General features: G+C 45.4%; 2 protein-coding genes across 4 annotated transcripts in view; one reads left to right on the top strand and one right to left on the bottom strand.

The window, feature by feature from the left end:
* LOC114860453 (retinoic acid-induced protein 1) overlaps positions 1 to 3,520 on the top strand; it is a 45,720-nt gene extending 42,200 nt beyond the window's left edge. For both annotated transcript variants that reach the window (XM_029159058.3, XM_055511017.1), the window contains exons 4-5: positions 143 to 192; positions 1,863 to 3,520. In XM_029159058.3, coding sequence (XP_029014891.1) covers positions 143 to 192; positions 1,863 to 1,871 — 59 coding nt within the window. In that variant the 3' untranslated portion in view covers positions 1,872 to 3,520. The remainder of the gene's footprint in view (positions 1 to 142; positions 193 to 1,862) is intronic.
* A 970-nt stretch (positions 3,521 to 4,490) lies between these two features.
* On the bottom strand, positions 4,491 to 16,096 carry srebf1 (sterol regulatory element binding transcription factor 1). Of its 2 annotated transcripts, none has more exons than XM_029159066.3 (19): positions 15,754 to 16,096; positions 13,649 to 14,230; positions 12,554 to 12,729; positions 12,305 to 12,442; positions 11,979 to 12,197; positions 11,712 to 11,826; positions 11,465 to 11,622; positions 10,744 to 10,960; positions 10,413 to 10,594; positions 10,028 to 10,289; positions 9,710 to 9,876; positions 9,313 to 9,481; positions 9,095 to 9,203; positions 8,776 to 8,885; positions 7,853 to 7,985; positions 7,566 to 7,731; positions 6,762 to 6,971; positions 6,102 to 6,213; positions 4,491 to 5,566 (listed from the first exon to the last, which is right to left on the bottom strand). In XM_029159066.3, exons 1-19 carry the CDS (start codon positions 15,857 to 15,859, stop codon positions 5,346 to 5,348), a joined length of 3,552 nt encoding a protein of 1,183 aa, XP_029014899.1. In that variant the 5' UTR covers positions 15,860 to 16,096; the 3' UTR covers positions 4,491 to 5,345. The 2 variants fall into 2 exon arrangements, with proteins under 2 accessions (XP_029014899.1, XP_029014898.1); XM_029159065.3 differs by having other exon boundaries at positions 10,413 to 10,597.
* Positions 16,097 to 17,271: the final 1,175 nt, after the last annotated feature.

The following is a 17,271-nucleotide window of genomic DNA, read 5'->3' on the forward strand; positions in this document are numbered from 1 at the left end:
GCGCATTTATCATTCTAACCCCACCTGTCTTTGCGTTGTTTAGCTGCACTTGATGACGCGGGGTTTAGGGGGACGCTGTTTGTCTTTAATTGAATGTCACGGCGCGGCTTCTCTGACTCACTTGTTTCTTTCACGCACGCAGGCTGCACATTCCACGAGGATGACTTCTCCATCAAATGTCCCAAACATGAGGTAAGAAACCGTTGTAACACACGGGAAGAATCAGACACAGTGGCGGTAGCTGGTGTTTCAAGCACCCCTTTAGTCTTTACCACAAGTAAAGTGCAAAGACAGGACCTCACCTTGGACATGGACATGTGTTTACGAGTAGACTCCACACCAGTCAATTAGCTGGCTATCACACGCCCTCTGGTGGCGGCACGTTTAGCCTGCAGCGCAGAGGGGAAGGTCAAATGCAGAGGGGGGGGGGGGGGGGGGGGGGGGGGGTGGAGAGGGAGCAGTGCTGACATTCAGCAGGGAGCAGCGGTGCATTGAGGCAGCGGTGGCAGTGGCCTCGCTGCACCCCCCTCGCTCGCTCCCGCTCCCCCTCTTCCTTCCCGTTCTCCTCTGTGCAGACTGACAGGGATGAAAAGCTGGCTGCTGATCAAAACACTCCGCCCACCATCGCTGCCTGCTTTCCTCCCCACATGATCTCCCTACCCTTTCTCGCTCTCACTCTCTACTTCTGCCTCTCATTATTTCTCTTTCCTTCCACCTTTTCTCCTGTTGCCCTTAATTTGCCTCTGTGCTTCCCCGCTGTTCCAGCTCTCTCCATCTCTCACTCTGTTCACCTCTCATCTCCTGCGAGCTCCCTCTTCCATTTTCAGGCGTCCCTCCCTTCATCCCTTCCTCCCATCCACTCCCTTCTCTTCTCCCCGCTTCGCTTTACCTCAACTCCCACGTCTACGGAGCAGAAATAGAGTGCGAGAAACAGAGAAAAAGGAGAGCAAGACAGGGAGAGGTTGTTGTTAGCGGGCTGAGGCAGAGCTGTCACCAGTTAAGGGATCTGAGGGTCTGCGCTGCACCAATTTACACTGAGCAGCCTAATCAACAAGAAGAACAGGCAATGGAAGCAACCGGAGCACCCTTGGGTCCCTGTCCACCTGGACTCACAACACATACGTATTGATGTCACCTTCAGCCGCGGACGCTTAAGTGCTAAGGAACACAACCTGTGTGCATCCACAGGTTCATTAGCGGGTTACCTGTAAAGTCACACACAGTCATAATAAGCAGGGGCAGAGGGAGACAGGCAGAGGAGAGAAACAGCCTGTTTTGTGCTGCGTTTGAGTGGGAACAAAAGATAAATGGGGGCAGTTACATCAGAGAGTGACAGAAGTACAGAAGAGAGAGGTAGGAAACGAAAGAAGAGCAACAAGAGAGATGGGAAGAGATGAAGGATAAAAGATGAGATCTTCTCCAGGGAGGTAAATTAAATGGGAAGAAGGAAGAGAAAGCAAAAATTATGCAACACGGGTAGCAAAGGTGCTGATCCGTGCTCCTGGCACCACCATGGTAGACAGACACAGAGTGAGGAGATACTGGGCTGCAGAAGGAAAGAGAGCACCACACCGATGCAATTAGTGGGCGTTCCCGCTGTGTCTTCCACAGTGGAGCTAGTTCACCGGCCAGCTGCATCCATCCCCACACTCCTGCTCACTGCTGCCAGCTCCCTTTCATGTCTGCACACGTCTGCAGATTTGCACACAAGACTTTCTTAGAGTTTCGGACAACAAGACTCACATGAGTCACAAAAAGCTTCAACCTGTAGTTTACTGGAACACATGAATGCTTTTATGTCTTCATGATGCGTTTGTGCTTTGTAATCATGTCGTGTTTGTCCTCCTACCCTTCCACTACAGGACCTGTAACATATACTAGAGCACCACCTACACCACTGACACCACCTCTTAGTCAGGAAAGCACCACCTGTTCAGCAAGAGAAAACGTCCACAGCCTCTTGTTCCTAAAAGGCTCTGTGATGACTGACGACAGACGGATACGTTGGCCAGTGGGACATGAGTGGTGGGAAAAGGCTTCACTGAGGTGAAGCTAGGAGCAATAGCAAACCGTGCAATGCTTCTACAGAGAGGAGCTGCTCCCCAAACCTGGCTGAGAAATGTGTTTGCCCAACTGAGCCCCTCACTGGAAGACAGACGGTAGCGGCACAGCTAAACAGAGGGATACGCTGAGCTTTTAGACTGTGTGCCTAGGGCCCGGGTGCACAGAGGGGCTGTTTGAAATGCAGAGCGAGGGATATGTGCGGGTTCTACCTTTGGATAGGTTGCTATCATATTCCAGCACCTGGTGGACATTGATTGGACACGAGGATCCCTCTGGCCACCTAGTCTGTGGGCCATGAAGTGCGTTTAAGCAAGTGTGTGTATGCGTGTGTGCGTGATAATCATCCGATTGTCATTCTAAGGCTCCATCATCTGTGTGTTTGTGCACACGTGTCTGTGTGAGTGAAGTGCATCTCCAATGCAAGGATGTCATAAAAAAAAAACCCAGAAACAAAAACAGCAGCCAACAACTGGATGTACTATCTCAATGTGTGCGTTTGTGTTTTAAAACAAGACACAAAGTGAAACAAAAAAGGAAACTGTACATGTTAATGTGCTTTACAGGTTCTACATATTCTGATATTGAAGAGTAAAGAAAAAAAAACGGACACAGTATTTTAATATAATGCTCTTATCTTTGGAGATGTATTTTGATGTGCATTATGACTATACGGCATCACTGCGTCACCCTTGGTACATGTCAGGCTTTGTGTTCTTCAGAAAGTTAAAAAAACAAACAAAAAAACAGTTGTGCACATTCAATATGTACAATAGATGCCACCATCATCACGACAGGTTGCAGATCAGGGCTCCCAGGGTCCAACCGGGGGTCAGGTCATCTCACGTCATATGTATGTACAGTTAAAAAGTATTACTGTTTAACATTGCCATGGTGTATGATTATGTCACCAACCACAGCCGTGCAGAAAGATGTACATTCAGCTCAGATTTCATGACACACGTCTGTTTGTGTATCTCAAATGTAGCCTCTTTCACTCCACCATGCTATATAACAGCGCCCTGTACAGGGTGTGAGTTTAAGTACTGGTCATATCAAATGAGACATATTTAAGTATTAGAGCATAAAAGAAAGTGCAAAAATGCCACACCAAACTTTCTCTTTTATGAAGCTCATTATTTAATGGTGTATATAAGTATTTGATGCTGTTTAAATGTAAGATGTGATGTACTAATATAATTGTGTATAGTATTTCCTAGAGATGTTTATTTTCTATAAAATGGAATATGTTATTGCTTATAAAATGTTATTAAAAGAACCCATTGATGAAAAAAAGAACCTTTTTTGGGAATGTCACTCGTTTTATGTTGGAGCATGCCGTTTTATTGACTTAATGTCTCTTTGTTTGGAATCGATGACACAGCATCACTTTGTTTCAAATGTTTTTTGTAACGCCAATGTTAAATATACCAGCACCTTTTAATGCTGCTATGACCGATGCCTGCTCTTTTTTTGTCTTTCCTGAATATGCACTGACATTAACATACGGGAAGCAGGACAATTTTAGAGCTGTGTGAAAATGATCCAGCCCATTTATGCAAGGAATTATAAAGAGCAATGAGCAAATTATTTTCCATAGCAGTATGATGAGATTAAGGCAGAAAGTATCAGTGCTTTCAAATTTAAAATGCTTCTGAATGTTTTTTAAATTTTTTTCCTTCCAAAAACAAAAGGACTTACCCCAGTCCATGTGCAAGACCACGGCCTGTGTTTAAAAACGACATGGTATTAATGGAGGTTTGTTCTTTCATCATCTGGTATCAAATTGACCTGCTCCAACTGCAAGAATGAAGAAAGAGACAAGCTGAAGTATTCGTTACAAAATGTTTTAATATTTACATCAGAAAAGAATGAAAATGTCTGTTAAAGGACACGTGAACAATACCTTTAGATATGATTTGGTGTCATTTATATCGATCTGGCCTTGCTCCTTCACATTAGTGACACACAATAAAAACATACTGGACCTGAAAGAAAACACATGCTTGAAACGAAAACCAGTGTTTTACCTGCCCTCTAATGATTAACTGTGGTTCTCTAGGAGCACGGAGCTGTGACTACTGCAAACCAGGTGACGATCCGCTACAGGACATCTTTGGAAAACACCTGTCAACTATAATGAATTACTTTAAGACGGTCTGTATGTCTGCAAAAAAAGTGCCTAAAGTTCACATTATGGTCCGAAGGTGAAAGGTGAATCCACAATTGGCCAATTTCTTTTATTATAGTTGCATACGTGTGCAACAGTGCAAAAGGTTGACTGAGTCAGACAGTGTGAGGCAAATGTCACCTAGATAACTTGATCCTGTCTCTATTTGGGCTCCGGGCCCTGGCAATACAATACAGTAACTACATTATTTAGACCTTGTCAGAAGCTACCGAATAAATGATTAAGGGAAGAAAATAAGGACTTTTCACTCTGTTTATGCAAAATACTGCAAATTACATACAGATCATAAATACATTTGAAAATATGTACACATCAAGAAAAGAAAGAGAAAAACAACCTTATTGAAAATAACTTCATAAAGCCATATTATTACTTATCATTGAAAATCAGCCTCGAGGGGCTAGTGCAGACAGAGGCAGAGCATGTAATGGGAGCCACCTCATCTCAGATTATTATTAGTGAAACATGAGTCAAATCAGCTCTCTCAACAAGCTGCAGAGTGGCTTCCCACTGAACGGGCCCACGGTCAGACCAATCCGAGACTCGTCATTCTCCTCCCGTGAACGAGAGACATGCCGTTCTGCAGCCAATCAGAGTGGCTTGCCACTCCAACTCACCGAACACCCCCACAGGTAGGAGAGCATCTCTGAAAGACTGGAGGCGGGGCTGTACTACTACAGGCAGGGCAAATCTCTCACATACACAGACACACAGAGTCCAGAATGAGGATGAGATATTGCCTCTGTGTGGATAAAGTGTTGCACTGCCATTCATTCTCATTGGGGGGTGGGGGTGAGGCCCTCAGCTTGGTGGGAGAAAAGTGATTCCTACAGTATACTCTGATAATAACCTGTAGCAGTCAGAGCACAAACTCTACAAGAGCTTTTTCATGTGGGGTCAAGGTGGTGGAAGGGAGATCCATTAACAAAATGCTTTCTATTTGATATGAACCTTTATAGTTTAATGAGCTGTTCAACGTCTCCACATCAATGCCAGACTGCTTGTGTGGCAGGAGTCTGTTTCTTTTGTACGTGTGTGTTTTTTGTTTGTCAAAAGATGTTTCTATGTACAGTGTCCATGCACGTCCCTCTCTCTAGCTGTTGGTGACGGTGGTTCCGCTGCCCAGCTTGATGATCATTTGCTGGCAGTCGTGAAGGGTCCTCTTGTCTCCCAGTTTCTCCAGGGTGCGAGCTGCGTCTGCCAGCATGCCCACCCTTTGGCCCGGAGCCGACAGAAAGGAAGGAGGAAGGTAGCGACACGCCAGCATCACAGCCTCCGCCTGCTCCCGCTGGCCGGGCCGCGTCTCGCACTCCTCTGCGCACGAAAACACAAAGAACTCTGTTACCGTGGCATTTCGGGTGAGGCTTTTGATGTCATCAAGCACCAGCAGCCAATCGGGCTTCAGCCGCTTCTTGTTTAATTACTGATGGGATTTAGTGCAGCGAACAATTGGGCAAAATAGACGAGAAGCTGATTAGAGCCACTGATTACAGCCAATCAGTGACTCTTGGAGAAAAAAGAAAAAAGACCTAAAAGCTGCATCTAAAATTGAGTTTTATCAGTGAGTATGAATCTTTTAGATTATTTATCTTAATTAAGCTTAATTGAAAATTTTAAATTAATTAATGTAAAATTATGACTGCACAATCAGAACCTTCAATGCTGCCCATAATGTCTCATTATACTGGGAAAAATACAAAAGAGCCCAAATTAATGGCAACTTATCAGTCACAAATAATTTGCTTGATCAATCATCACAAAACACACAGATATACGTAACGACAGACACATTTTACTACTACAAGAGTGTTCTAAAAATAACAAGAGACCAAAGCCCATTCAGACACACCTGTCTTGGCTCCAGGCGTTGCTCTGCGTCGCAGCGAGCGATCCAGGAGCTGATGCGTGCGCGTGGGACTGGCCCCCGCCATCAGCCTGGCTGTAGCTTCATGGAGGAACAACTGGAGAGAGATGAGACGAGAGAAGAGAAGGAGGCGGAGGCATGAGAGCGAGTGATGATGACTCACACAGAATGTTCAGCTCTGCCTCGGAGAGACTTTGAAGCCTTGTGAACAACGCTGCTAAACTCTTCCCTGTGGGGGGTGAGCATGCATGCTGCAACACCTCCCTGCCAATTTCCACAGAGTATTGTGCTTAGGACCTGCCTGCTCCATTTACAGTCTGTGCGTGTCTCTCCATGATGCATTTTGTATTTGAATTCAGTTGCCAGTTTACGTATCTGTAGAACGTAGTGATCTTGATGCCTGCTGTTCGCATTTTTTTACATGTGGGTTTAGGAGCACAAGACACATCCTAATGAGCACAAATACACCAATGTGTGGGCTAAACTGATGCGTGCATCTTGTTCGAGCAATTCCCACAGTGCATTATGTATTAATTCTAAGAGAAAAGTAAGATCAGTCCAATGCTCACAAAGTTTCACAAAATACAGGAGGCAAACTACAATGGGCGCGCACACACACACACTTGTGCATATTGTTTTACATACTCTTCGCATGGCAGGTCTGAAGCTGTGTGCCAGTTTGCGTAGGGAGCTGAGATCTTGCTGAAAGCCCTGGAGCTCCGGAGGGGAGGCCTGGTGGACCCCTGAGGGGGCACTGGTGGCTGTGGACCCCGCAGGACTGGCCCCTTGCTGCTGCAGACGCCAAACATTGGTCCTCATCACTAACAGCAGATCACACAGGAGCAACTGGACAACCTAGAAAAAGGGTAAAGAGAAAACAAAAGATGCATAAAATAGTTTATAATAGCTACCAGTTACAATACACACAAATATTGCCCGGGATCAATTACTACAAAAGGCACTTTCACCGCTCATCACCTGTGTTCTGCTGTAAGTGGCCCAGTTCTGTGTTGCACTGCAGGTACATTGCACTCTACTGAGACACACATGCAATGCAACTACAATGCACCACAGCTCTGGCCATGGACACGCACACACTGTGAGCTACACATCCACCAGCATCACCATCTGCTGAACGCCAGAGGGTAGGACACCGTGGTATCAGAGTGGAGTAGCTGCGGGGGGTTCACTGTCTGTGGTAACGTCGGGGGCTTTGTATTGTGAAACTCGATTGGGGGGAGTGTGTGTTTGGCTACTCAAGTGATAATGTGCGTTTAGAATATAATGCGTGCGCATGTTTGGACACATCTGTCACTGTGCGATCGTGTGTGTGAATTTTTTTTTTTTTTTTTTTTTTAATGCCGCCACCTTCACAGAATTTCCTTCACAGGAGCAATAAACTTAACTTGACTTTTACGAGCACAAATCTGTGTGTGTCTGGACGCGTACCTTGTCTAAACTGGAGCTGTGGCAGCGTGGTCCTAGGTTGAGGCTGTCTCGGAGCAGGGCGCTGGCCTTGTCACTGTAGCTCAGGCTCAGCTGGCAGTTTTCTGGCTTGGACAACAGCGCCCGCACTGCCCTGAATGTGTTCAGACACGCCTTGGGCAGAAGACTCCTGACGGAGGGGGAAGAGACAGGACACAGGTTAAAGTAGCTGAAGTGTGTGTGTGTGCGTGTCGATTATGCAACACAGTCTTAGGCAGGATGAAGGTCCGGTGTGCGTATATTAAACTAACTCTGCGCTTTGCAGACTGCGGGGCAGGTGCTCAACGGTCGGATACAGCCTCTCTGCCGCAGCGTCATCTCCTTGGAGCCAGTTGATGATCACCACGGCAACAGAAGACCACCACTTGGAGTGTGGATCGCAGCCTTTAAAGTTGAGATAAAACACATGAGACACCAAGTCCTGGATATACACATGCAAATATATGACTCTAACGCTGCTCACATTGAGATTTAACATGCATCACACACACACACACACACACACACACACACACACACACACACACACACACACACACACACACACACACACACACACACACACACACACACACACACACACACACACACACACACACACACACACACACACACACACACACACACACACACACAGAACAGCTGTCTGAGGTTTGACCTCTGAATCAATCTGTTTCCCCCCCTCTGGCACAGTCATGCTGAGGGAAAGCAGCCATTTTGACGACTCCCTTATGAGGGAAAACTACTCCGTTCAACATTAGGCAGCACACAGGCGCAGTGAGTGAGCAACCTGAGGCCCAGCCAAGTGTATCCTATTAAAATCCCTGTATAGCCCCTTTGCCTGCCTCCTCCTCTCAAGGTGATCACCAATTTGACAGTGCTGAAGATAGATGAAACCATCAAGCACATAGCTCCCTTTCACATATCCTTATTTCACTCAGATCAGTGATCAGTCAGGACAAACTAAAGCAGTGGGAGGGCGATAGTCAGCACAGTGAAAATCAAGCTGCTCAGTCTCAGTATTGTAGAAATTAACTAATTATCAAATTCTGTAACACAATTAAAGAAATAAAAAGGTAGGGCCGGTAAAGACAGGATGCAAGAGAAGCAAGTTTTGACGTAAACGGAAGACGATTTGCAGCTGGAATATAATATTATGACTATAGCAACCTACCTGTCACTGTAGCCATGTTGGAGCCAATAGCAAAGGACTGAGACGTGGCTCCAGCTGCATCTGATGCGCTAATCAGCAGCTGCAGATACTCCAGGGCATCGGCATACTCCCTGCGGGCCATGACGCACAAAATGGTTATTTCGTTGCCATGTCAACATACAAGTACCTTGTATCATCCCTTATTATCAAAGGCGCTTTGTGTATTTTTAGATGAGATTATATTATCAGTGTTGTTGTTTATCCCTTGTCCGCATCTACTGACAAAGAAAATCAAACAAATGATGTGGAAAACATTAAGAGCTGGGTTTTACAGTCTTACCCTTCGCCCTGGCTGGGGTTTTTCTCGCCATGAGGTTGAGCCACACAGTACAGGGCCTTCTCCAGGAGGTGTTCTCTAAAAGCCTGAGTCACCTGGGCCAAAGGATCAACTGGAAGACAAAGAAACAAGCCAATAATGACAGGAAGGTGAAAGAGGGGGCGGCTAAGTGCTACCCAACACAGTCTGGACGTGAGTGAAGGCAATCTGCATGGACTGACCAGTATTGCCAGCCTGGCTGTATATGCTTTCTTTCGGAGTGCTGCGAATAGCCCAGTCCCCGTCCACAAAGAAGCGGTGACCTAGTGGGTGACAGAGCCACTGCATCGCTGGAGGCACGCTGCCACTGGACGACAGGCACGCCTGGCGGGCACTGCTCAGAAACACTCGCTGATGGAAAAAACAAAATAAGAGCATTTTAAATTCACTCTATGCAATTTGTTAATCACAGTGGTGGTTGTGGTTTCGAGTGCTTGTGTTTATATAACTCAAGTGTATACCACTAGAACATTTATACCACACAGAATAGAGTGCAAGTAGTAATTTGCATTAGTAGTCCATTTGCACAAGATGAATGAATATTACATTTGTCAATGTGTATGTAGTAGAAGAACATACGGAGGTGAAGTGCAGGATCCTTGGGAGACTGGCTTTGACACGTAGAGCTGCAGAAACATAGACCTCGGCCACTGAGGCAACAGGGAGACAAGAGCCAGCACACTCTGCCAGGTTTACTGCACTCAGAGCCATGTGCACTGCAGACAGGCGGCTGCCATTTAGTTTACCTGTATGCAGAAACGAGAAAGAACCAGATAATTACTTCATTTAAATTCTTTATTAGCACTAAAACAAACTCTTTAAACACCTGAGACGTTTATCAATCAGTCACCAACACTGGTTTATTGTAGAAACAGGAACAAATTTCACCAAACTAACCCGTCATGTGAAGCTGGTGCAGGCGGTGGTAGACCAGGGCAGCATCACGGCTGCTTTTGCAGGCATCCTCCTGCAGGGGGCGGTCATATCGCAGACCTCCAGCCCTGGCGGCCAGCCAGCGGCCGACCCACAGGCGCTGGAGACAGAACCTTAAGAGGGACCACAATGCAGCACAGGCCAGGTCCAACTGGGAGGTGGGTAAGGGGCGACCAAGAGCCTTTAAACAGGTCCACAAATTCTGACTGGCCTGGGCAAAATCCCCCTAGGAAGGTTAGAAGACGGCAGTGATGAAAAGGCCAGGCAGGACAGGTAACGGTCATTCTATCAATGATAAAAAGAAATAATAAATAAATTGATAAACAGTAATGAGACCAAAAAAACATACTCTAGCTAGGTCCAGGTCAGCCTGCTTCCTGTGCCTCCAGAACAAAACCGAAGATCCAGAGTGAGGTCTAGTTACAGGTTCTCCATACACCAAGAGACGGATCAGAACTCCAGACACCAGGATGCCATTTAGTAGCCATATCAGAATAGTTGGCAGCATCCAGTCCATCCAGCTCCACACGTCTGCTGTGGAAAACACATTACCGTGAAATGGTTAACTTTTGTTTTATGTAAACGTTCTATTTATATTTTAGGAAATAAAAATTTAGCTGTGTGCAAGTGCAAAGCAAGTATTCCAGAGTGACTTCATTTAATCTCCCTCCCAGCAATACCTGTGACATCCACACTCAGAACGTTTCTGCCAGCATGATGGGTGGTGATGGCTGGGCCACTGCCAGCTGAGCCGCTGCCGGATGAGCAAAGCAGACTGGCCAGAGGGTTGAGGGAGAGGAAGAGGAAGGTGAAGGCGCACAAAGCCATGCGGGAGCGGTCCAGCATGCCCCCAGCGCTGCCGCCTGCTGCCGATGTGTCCAAAATGCCCACATTCGGCTGGCACCGCGGAGAGAAGACAGACACGTATGTTACTCCAACACAAAGATGCAGCAATTGATTAAAAAGATCTTTTTTTTTAATTTACAAGAAGATTGATATGATTATTAATTTAGGTTCATAAACAATAATATAATCTTTTATAGCTGACAATGTATTTTTTCCTCATTCTGCTTCGTGTTGTCACTAACAACGATATCATGGGCAACAGAAATATGAGTCACAGTAGCACAGCATGCAACAGCTTCAGCGCTCCAACGATAGCCCCCACGCCTCTCTACTTTTTTTTAAGACTAAGAGATGCTAATTTAATGCTGGGGCATTAAATCGGGCTTTAAGAAGATTATGGCATTTGGTAATTAAGTAACTACTTAATGCAGAAGCAGGAAGGGATTTAGTGATGACATTGCAACACGTTAACCACAGTTTGCTGGGATAAAACAGACATATCTCTTGAATCCTCCTCCTCCTCCTCAGACTGCACTCCAGCAGACAGCTGCATACCTTGGTGTCTTCTCCCATTGGGCTGTCGGGCTCTGAGTCACTGCCACATTGTGAGAAAGAAGTCGGGGAGCCCACGTCAGACGCCGGCGGGGTGGGCAGCTCGCTTTTCATATCGGCCTGCCCATCTACTTCCATGGCAACCAGGTCTTTGAGCGACTCTGCAGCCAGAGGAAAGGCGATATGTGAAACTTACTCCACCTTCAAACTTTCAGTGAAAGAAAAGGAGACATTGTTTTAGTGAGCATACTGTTCTTCTGCGCTGCCATTTTCAGAGCCATGTTCTCTTGCTTGAGTTTCTGGTTAGTCTGCTGCAGGTAACGGATAAAGTCGATAGCTTTTCTCAGCACTGCAGACTTGTTGAGCTAAGGAAAAAGATTAAAAATAGATTAAAATGCTATACAGGTAATTATGAAACATAAGTATTAGATACTGTAACAAACAGTATATTTGTGTCGTTAGCAGAAGTGAAGTGATTGAGACAGCTAACAAGTTTAAATGTGACTGATAGTCTCACCTTAGCTTCAGTACCAGCCACCAGGTCTTTGAGCTCCACAATTTTGTCATTGATGGAGGAGCGGTAGCGCTTCTCTATGGCGTTGTGAGCCGTGCGCTTCTCTCCCTTGTGAGGCTGCCCGCTGGGTTTACCGCTGATGGCGATGCGATTGATTGGCAGCTTCTCAGCGTCAACCATGACGGGCACCGTTGTCAGAATGGTGCCTCCTCCCATGAAAGCCTTGTAAAGTAAACAAAGAAAAGGGGGAAACGGGATTGAAACAAACTGGGACAGGGATGCAATTAGTTCATTAATTTAGTCTAGCAGAAGTACAGAAGGAGGCCTACCTGCAAAGACGTGCTCTGTACTGGGGTGGTAGTAGCCAGGGTTGTGGAAGAAGCCACAGTAGTGACTATACAGGGATCGTGCTTCAGAGTAGTCAGCAGCAGAGACTCGGCCTTGATGAATTGAGGCTGCAGCAATACCTGAGAAACACAAACAATACAAAACATGCATTACAACAGCAAGCTCTCTTATTTTTCTTTGCACGTACAAGTCCATCGAGGCTCATTTATTTTGCCGCCTCACACACTTACGGGTACTTGCTGTACGTGTGGTGCGATGGTCTGAGTAGCTGGGCTGGCTGATGTGGCCAGCAGAGGCGCGGTGGTGGTCAGGCCCTGGAGCTGAGTCTGAATGGCCACTGGCTGAACGCTTGAAGGTGCCGGCGACACGCTGGAAGCAGGCTGGCTCACTGTGCTCGGGCTGCCAGCTGCCAACACAGACATTTAACCAACACGTTAAACAGGATATGTTAGATCGGATGAAAAAACTGCCACGGTTCTTTCATTCCCATTCACTGAAGTGTAATAATGGTCCAGAAATATGATACTGTATGTGCTTTAAGGAAACAAAGATTTAAAAGATAACAGTACTAGCAAACAATATGTTAAACAGGTTTATGGTTCGTGAGTGGGCCGACAGCTGAACTGTAACCCTATTAGGAATAAGTGAAAGCAACCTTTAGTCACCTCATGATTTATCAGTTCCAACTGGACAGCTACTGCAATCACCAATCAGTATCAGCATTTTTTTAGGACTATTAAAATGTAAAATTAGAAGCCAAGTTTAGTTTGACAATTTTCTTCCTCTGAAACATGTGACAATGAGTTGTCTGTGGTCTGTCTCCAAAAAGACAGCTTTTAACAAGTTTTATCGAAACTTTTTTTAGCTCGCAGATAGTCACAAGGCTGAGCAAAGTCTATTAGATTAAAACCTAGATATGAGATCAGCAGAGGTTAAATGACCTAGCGTCCCAGCTTGTGAAATGTAATACACATGAAAAAATACCTAGTTGAGCAAAGTGGTTCGATTATTGGAGTTTGTACAAAGTCAGATGTGCATCGAAACTTAAATATGCTTCGAACTGGTCTGGTTTTAGTTCCATAAACCAATAAATTAACTTCATCACCAAAGAAAGAACAGGATCTTACATTGCTCTCATAAGTTTTGCGTTTGCGTGATCTCTCCAAATTGTTTAAAGCAAAAAAGTTAATAAGTCAAATGAAATTGATATAGTGACCAATTAAGCCATGGATTCATAACTTTGCATCTGAGGAATTCAAATGCAGCGCAAGCAGGGATTGCCACAATCTGATGACAGCTTGGTTAATAGTGCTAACTCATCTCACCTGTGTAGCCGTTCTGAGTGCTATAGTTGGTCCTGGCTTGTTGGGACTGAGCCGGAGCCTGAAGCTGTGTCTGTGGCTGAGACTGGCGCTGGGGTTGAGGCGGAGTCTGGGGTGCAGGAGCAGTGAAGAGAGCTTGAGGTGTGGGGCTGAAGGCTGGGTTCGAAACTGGGGAGCAATGAGGTAACGATGCCTGGGCCGGAGGAGACGGACTAAGACTGGGTTGAGGTTGTTCCACCTGTGGCTGTCTGAGGGTCTGAGTCTGCTGTGGGGATCCAGGCTGCTGCCTTGGGGTGGCTCCTGAGACCTGGGCCAAGGGGGACCCCTGGAAAGTTGGAGGCTGAAAGGTCTTGTCTGGGGTGGAGGAGCTACGGGTGATGGGGGGGCCCAGGAGTGCATCGAGGTGGGGGCTACTGCTTAGGATGGAGGAGGGTGTAGTTGGAGTAGAGGGGGTTGGAGGGGCAGCTGGGGTTATAGTCTGGGTGAGTCCAGGAAGTTCCTGAGTCGGTGGAGGCCCATTATAAAGGGAGTTATCAAAGAGTCCTCCAAACTCCATGTCCTGGTTGGTGATGAGCTGTAGCATGTCTGAACAGAAAAAAAAACATTATAGAAATTATAATATGAAAATGTGATAAGGACACTGAGACAAAGACAGATTTCTGAGGACTTCCAGGCTGGAAGGGATTCCAAAGCTATTTCAATAGTACACAAGTACTATACTAAAACCTTTAATATGAGAATGTCTTTGCGGAGGAATGGAATTAAATTCCCATCATGATAATGTGCAGGGATTATAAACATACAACAGAAATGTTATTGCTTCACAAGGGAGCCCCACTGAAATACCAGGTTCACATACACACACATTTAAGATAGGATCATTTTAAAACAACAAATATGGAAATTAGTGTCTCATTTGTTCATCGGGAGTTAAAGCCTAAAATCTGAGGTTTCAGGGAACATCTATGGAATAATGCTTAGAAGCTAATATATTAAATGGTTCATAAACAACCAAAAACTACGGCATAAACAAGTCACAAAGTGTACTGCAGCTGTTTTTATTGGCTTCTATTATTGCCGAACCAATGACTTGTAATGTATTTGTTGAAAGGCGCCCTCTCCGAGTCAATGTTGTGTCTGCAGGGAAGCACAGCGGCCCGGATTTGTGAACCAGTGTTTTGCATGAGGTGATCGCTCTTGGCCAATCAGAGCGCGTCCCGGAGACTCGCTATTGCGATCAGCCCAAGACAGGAAGGAGCGAGCGCTGTCTGTGGCTTCACACGGGGTTACTATCGAGCAGCAGCGCCGAGGGTTACTGTCGGTCACGTTTACAAAGATGGCGATCACGACTGCAAGATATGATTTACCGACTACTGTTTTACAAGGCGCTGCTTATTTCGCATTCGCCTGCAATTAAAAAAAATAGCCACGTATAAAGACGATTTTCTGAGAATATTCCGCCACCTTTTTCTTTACTGTGCATTTGTTTCGCGTTCATTGTTTGTGCCATACTTCTAAAAGCAGACCAAAACCCATCACCAACAGTATGATAACAGCGATGTTTCGTTTGTTCTATGACTTTAATAAAAAAAAACCAACACAATGTGTTGACTCGGTCAACTGTGGCACGATGAACCCGGCCGAGAGAAACGAACGACAGTAACCTCTCTCTCTGTGAAGCAGGCTGGAGGCGGGGCGCACTCACTACCGTTTAGCAACACATTAGCTTCGCCTCCCAGTTTTCCAACACCTTGCGAACGCAAACTTAATTACTTATGGTGTAAGGTGATAAAGTGTTTTTCTGATTATTCGCTGTACCACACTCTGAAAACGTTATAATATCACACCAGCTTTGCTAACCCCCAAAACCTAGCAAAACAGGCGAACTAGCTTGTCTAGCTAAGTGGCTCAATAGTAGTTGTTGATGCGTGATGCACGGCACGCTATAGCTTAAGACAAACCTTAAAGTTAGTGGTTTATATTTAGTCTTAATATTATATTACCAAGTCAAGAGGTAAGTTACAAGGGATGTTTTAGCCGGATTAGCCGTTTAGCAAACACTAGACGCATCTGGATTAACACACTGCTGTGATGACTTAGTTTCTTACCATCAATGTCACTTAAAAGAGCCGTGTCGATGTCGCTGGGGTCGTTAAGCGACAGCGTCGGATCCAGGTGATCCAACGTTGGATCGTCAAAAGACAGGGTGTTCATCTTCACACCGGGCTTTCTAGTGTAGACTTGCTTGGATGTCGAACCGCTCAAAGGGAATAACCATAAACTTCTCACGTCCCTACATTTGCCAAAGCGCCAGGCACCGAGTGTACCTGAAACGCACGCGACTCAGCTGCAACTTTCTATTGATGTGTCAACTAACTACTCACTCCAGCCCCCATGATCGTCCGGGGGAACTTGTCAAACCAAGCCAAACACTGAAGCTCACAGTACTAACATGCTTAGAGCGGTAGCCGAATAAACCCACCTTGCCGCCGCTGATTGACAGGCACAACAACCAATCAGAACGCTCCAACTAAATTCCCACGTCCTTGTTTTATCTTCAGGGCACTTTTTAGGTGCTTTGCGTTAAACATTTTCATTAGGAGAAGCGCGTGCCATAATTACCAAGAGGGTACTGTGAAATAAGACATAGTTATTAGTTTAATAGACAAATTGAGGCAGTGACTCTGAACGCTTTTAGGCACACTGTACTATAATATATAGTACATATTTTATTACATGTGCATTTAAAACAAATGAATATTGTTCATTGCGAGTCTGTACTGCCACATTAAAGTCTATCATACATGTATTCAAACTGTATACAATGAGGGGAAACAGCATGGAATTGTTTATTATGGGCTTGCCCTAAACAGCCAATGGAGCCGAGCGAAGGCGGGCACAGAAATCTAAGTTTGTTTGACGCGAAGCAGCGGCTCCTCCTGTAGAACCAGCGATATCGTCCAATAGGAAGCCCAGATACCGAGTGGGGTGATCTGACGTCACATTTGGAGTCCAGTGATTACATCATGTGTTTCTCTCCTCAAATCGTGGAATATAAACCGAAAGATTATAGGAGGTCGAAAAGATTATGAAGAAGGGATTTTAACCCTGTCCAGCGTAATACAAATAAAGTATAACTCTTGTCTTGCACCCAATTTACTTACAGAAATTTCCCAAACCTTTTCCTATTGTTAACAGCACTTTTGAACAAACAGTAATACTAACAGTATTAGTGTTTAACAGTAACAGTTAACAGTAGTGAGACGTGCGTAGCACAAAACATTTTCAATCCTGTTTTAGATAAATAAAGAATGATAGTGGTGTCTCATGAACACACAATAAAGCTTTACAGAGTCATAGTAGGGAAATAGGCCAGTGACCCACAGTAACACTGCAAAGTTGTTGCAAGCACTAAAACCTGCTGGGAAACTTGGTGTGGCCATGGGCGTGTACGTAAAAAGGTAAACGTCTTAATTTACTTAACTTCAATTCAGGATATTTACCAGTGATGCCTAATAGAATAAAAAAATAAGGAAAACTAAAGTTGCAAAAATGAAAATGATGGAAGTGTGTGTGAGCATAGTTTGTTTACACTTTGCATGGGCTAAGTTGTTGGAGCAGAACTG

The sequence above is a fragment of the Betta splendens genome, chromosome 8 (genome assembly GCF_900634795.4).
Source record: "Betta splendens chromosome 8, fBetSpl5.4, whole genome shotgun sequence".
Classification (NCBI taxonomy): domain Eukaryota; kingdom Metazoa; phylum Chordata; class Actinopteri; order Anabantiformes; family Osphronemidae; genus Betta; species Betta splendens.

Excerpts from the sequence above, each read along its gene's own strand:
- srebf1 (XM_029159065.3), bottom strand. The coding sequence starts at position 15,859 with ATGAACACCCTGTCTTTTGACGATCCAACGTTGGATCACCTGGATCCG. Across the intron at positions 12,443-12,553 it reads CACACGTACAGCAAGTACCC|GTATTGCTGCAGCCTCAATT; the intron begins GTAAGTGTGTGA and ends TGTGTTTCTCAG. Across the intron at positions 9,877-10,027 it reads GCACCAGCTTCACATGACGG|GTAAACTAAATGGCAGCCGC; the intron begins GTTAGTTTGGTG and ends TTCTGCATACAG.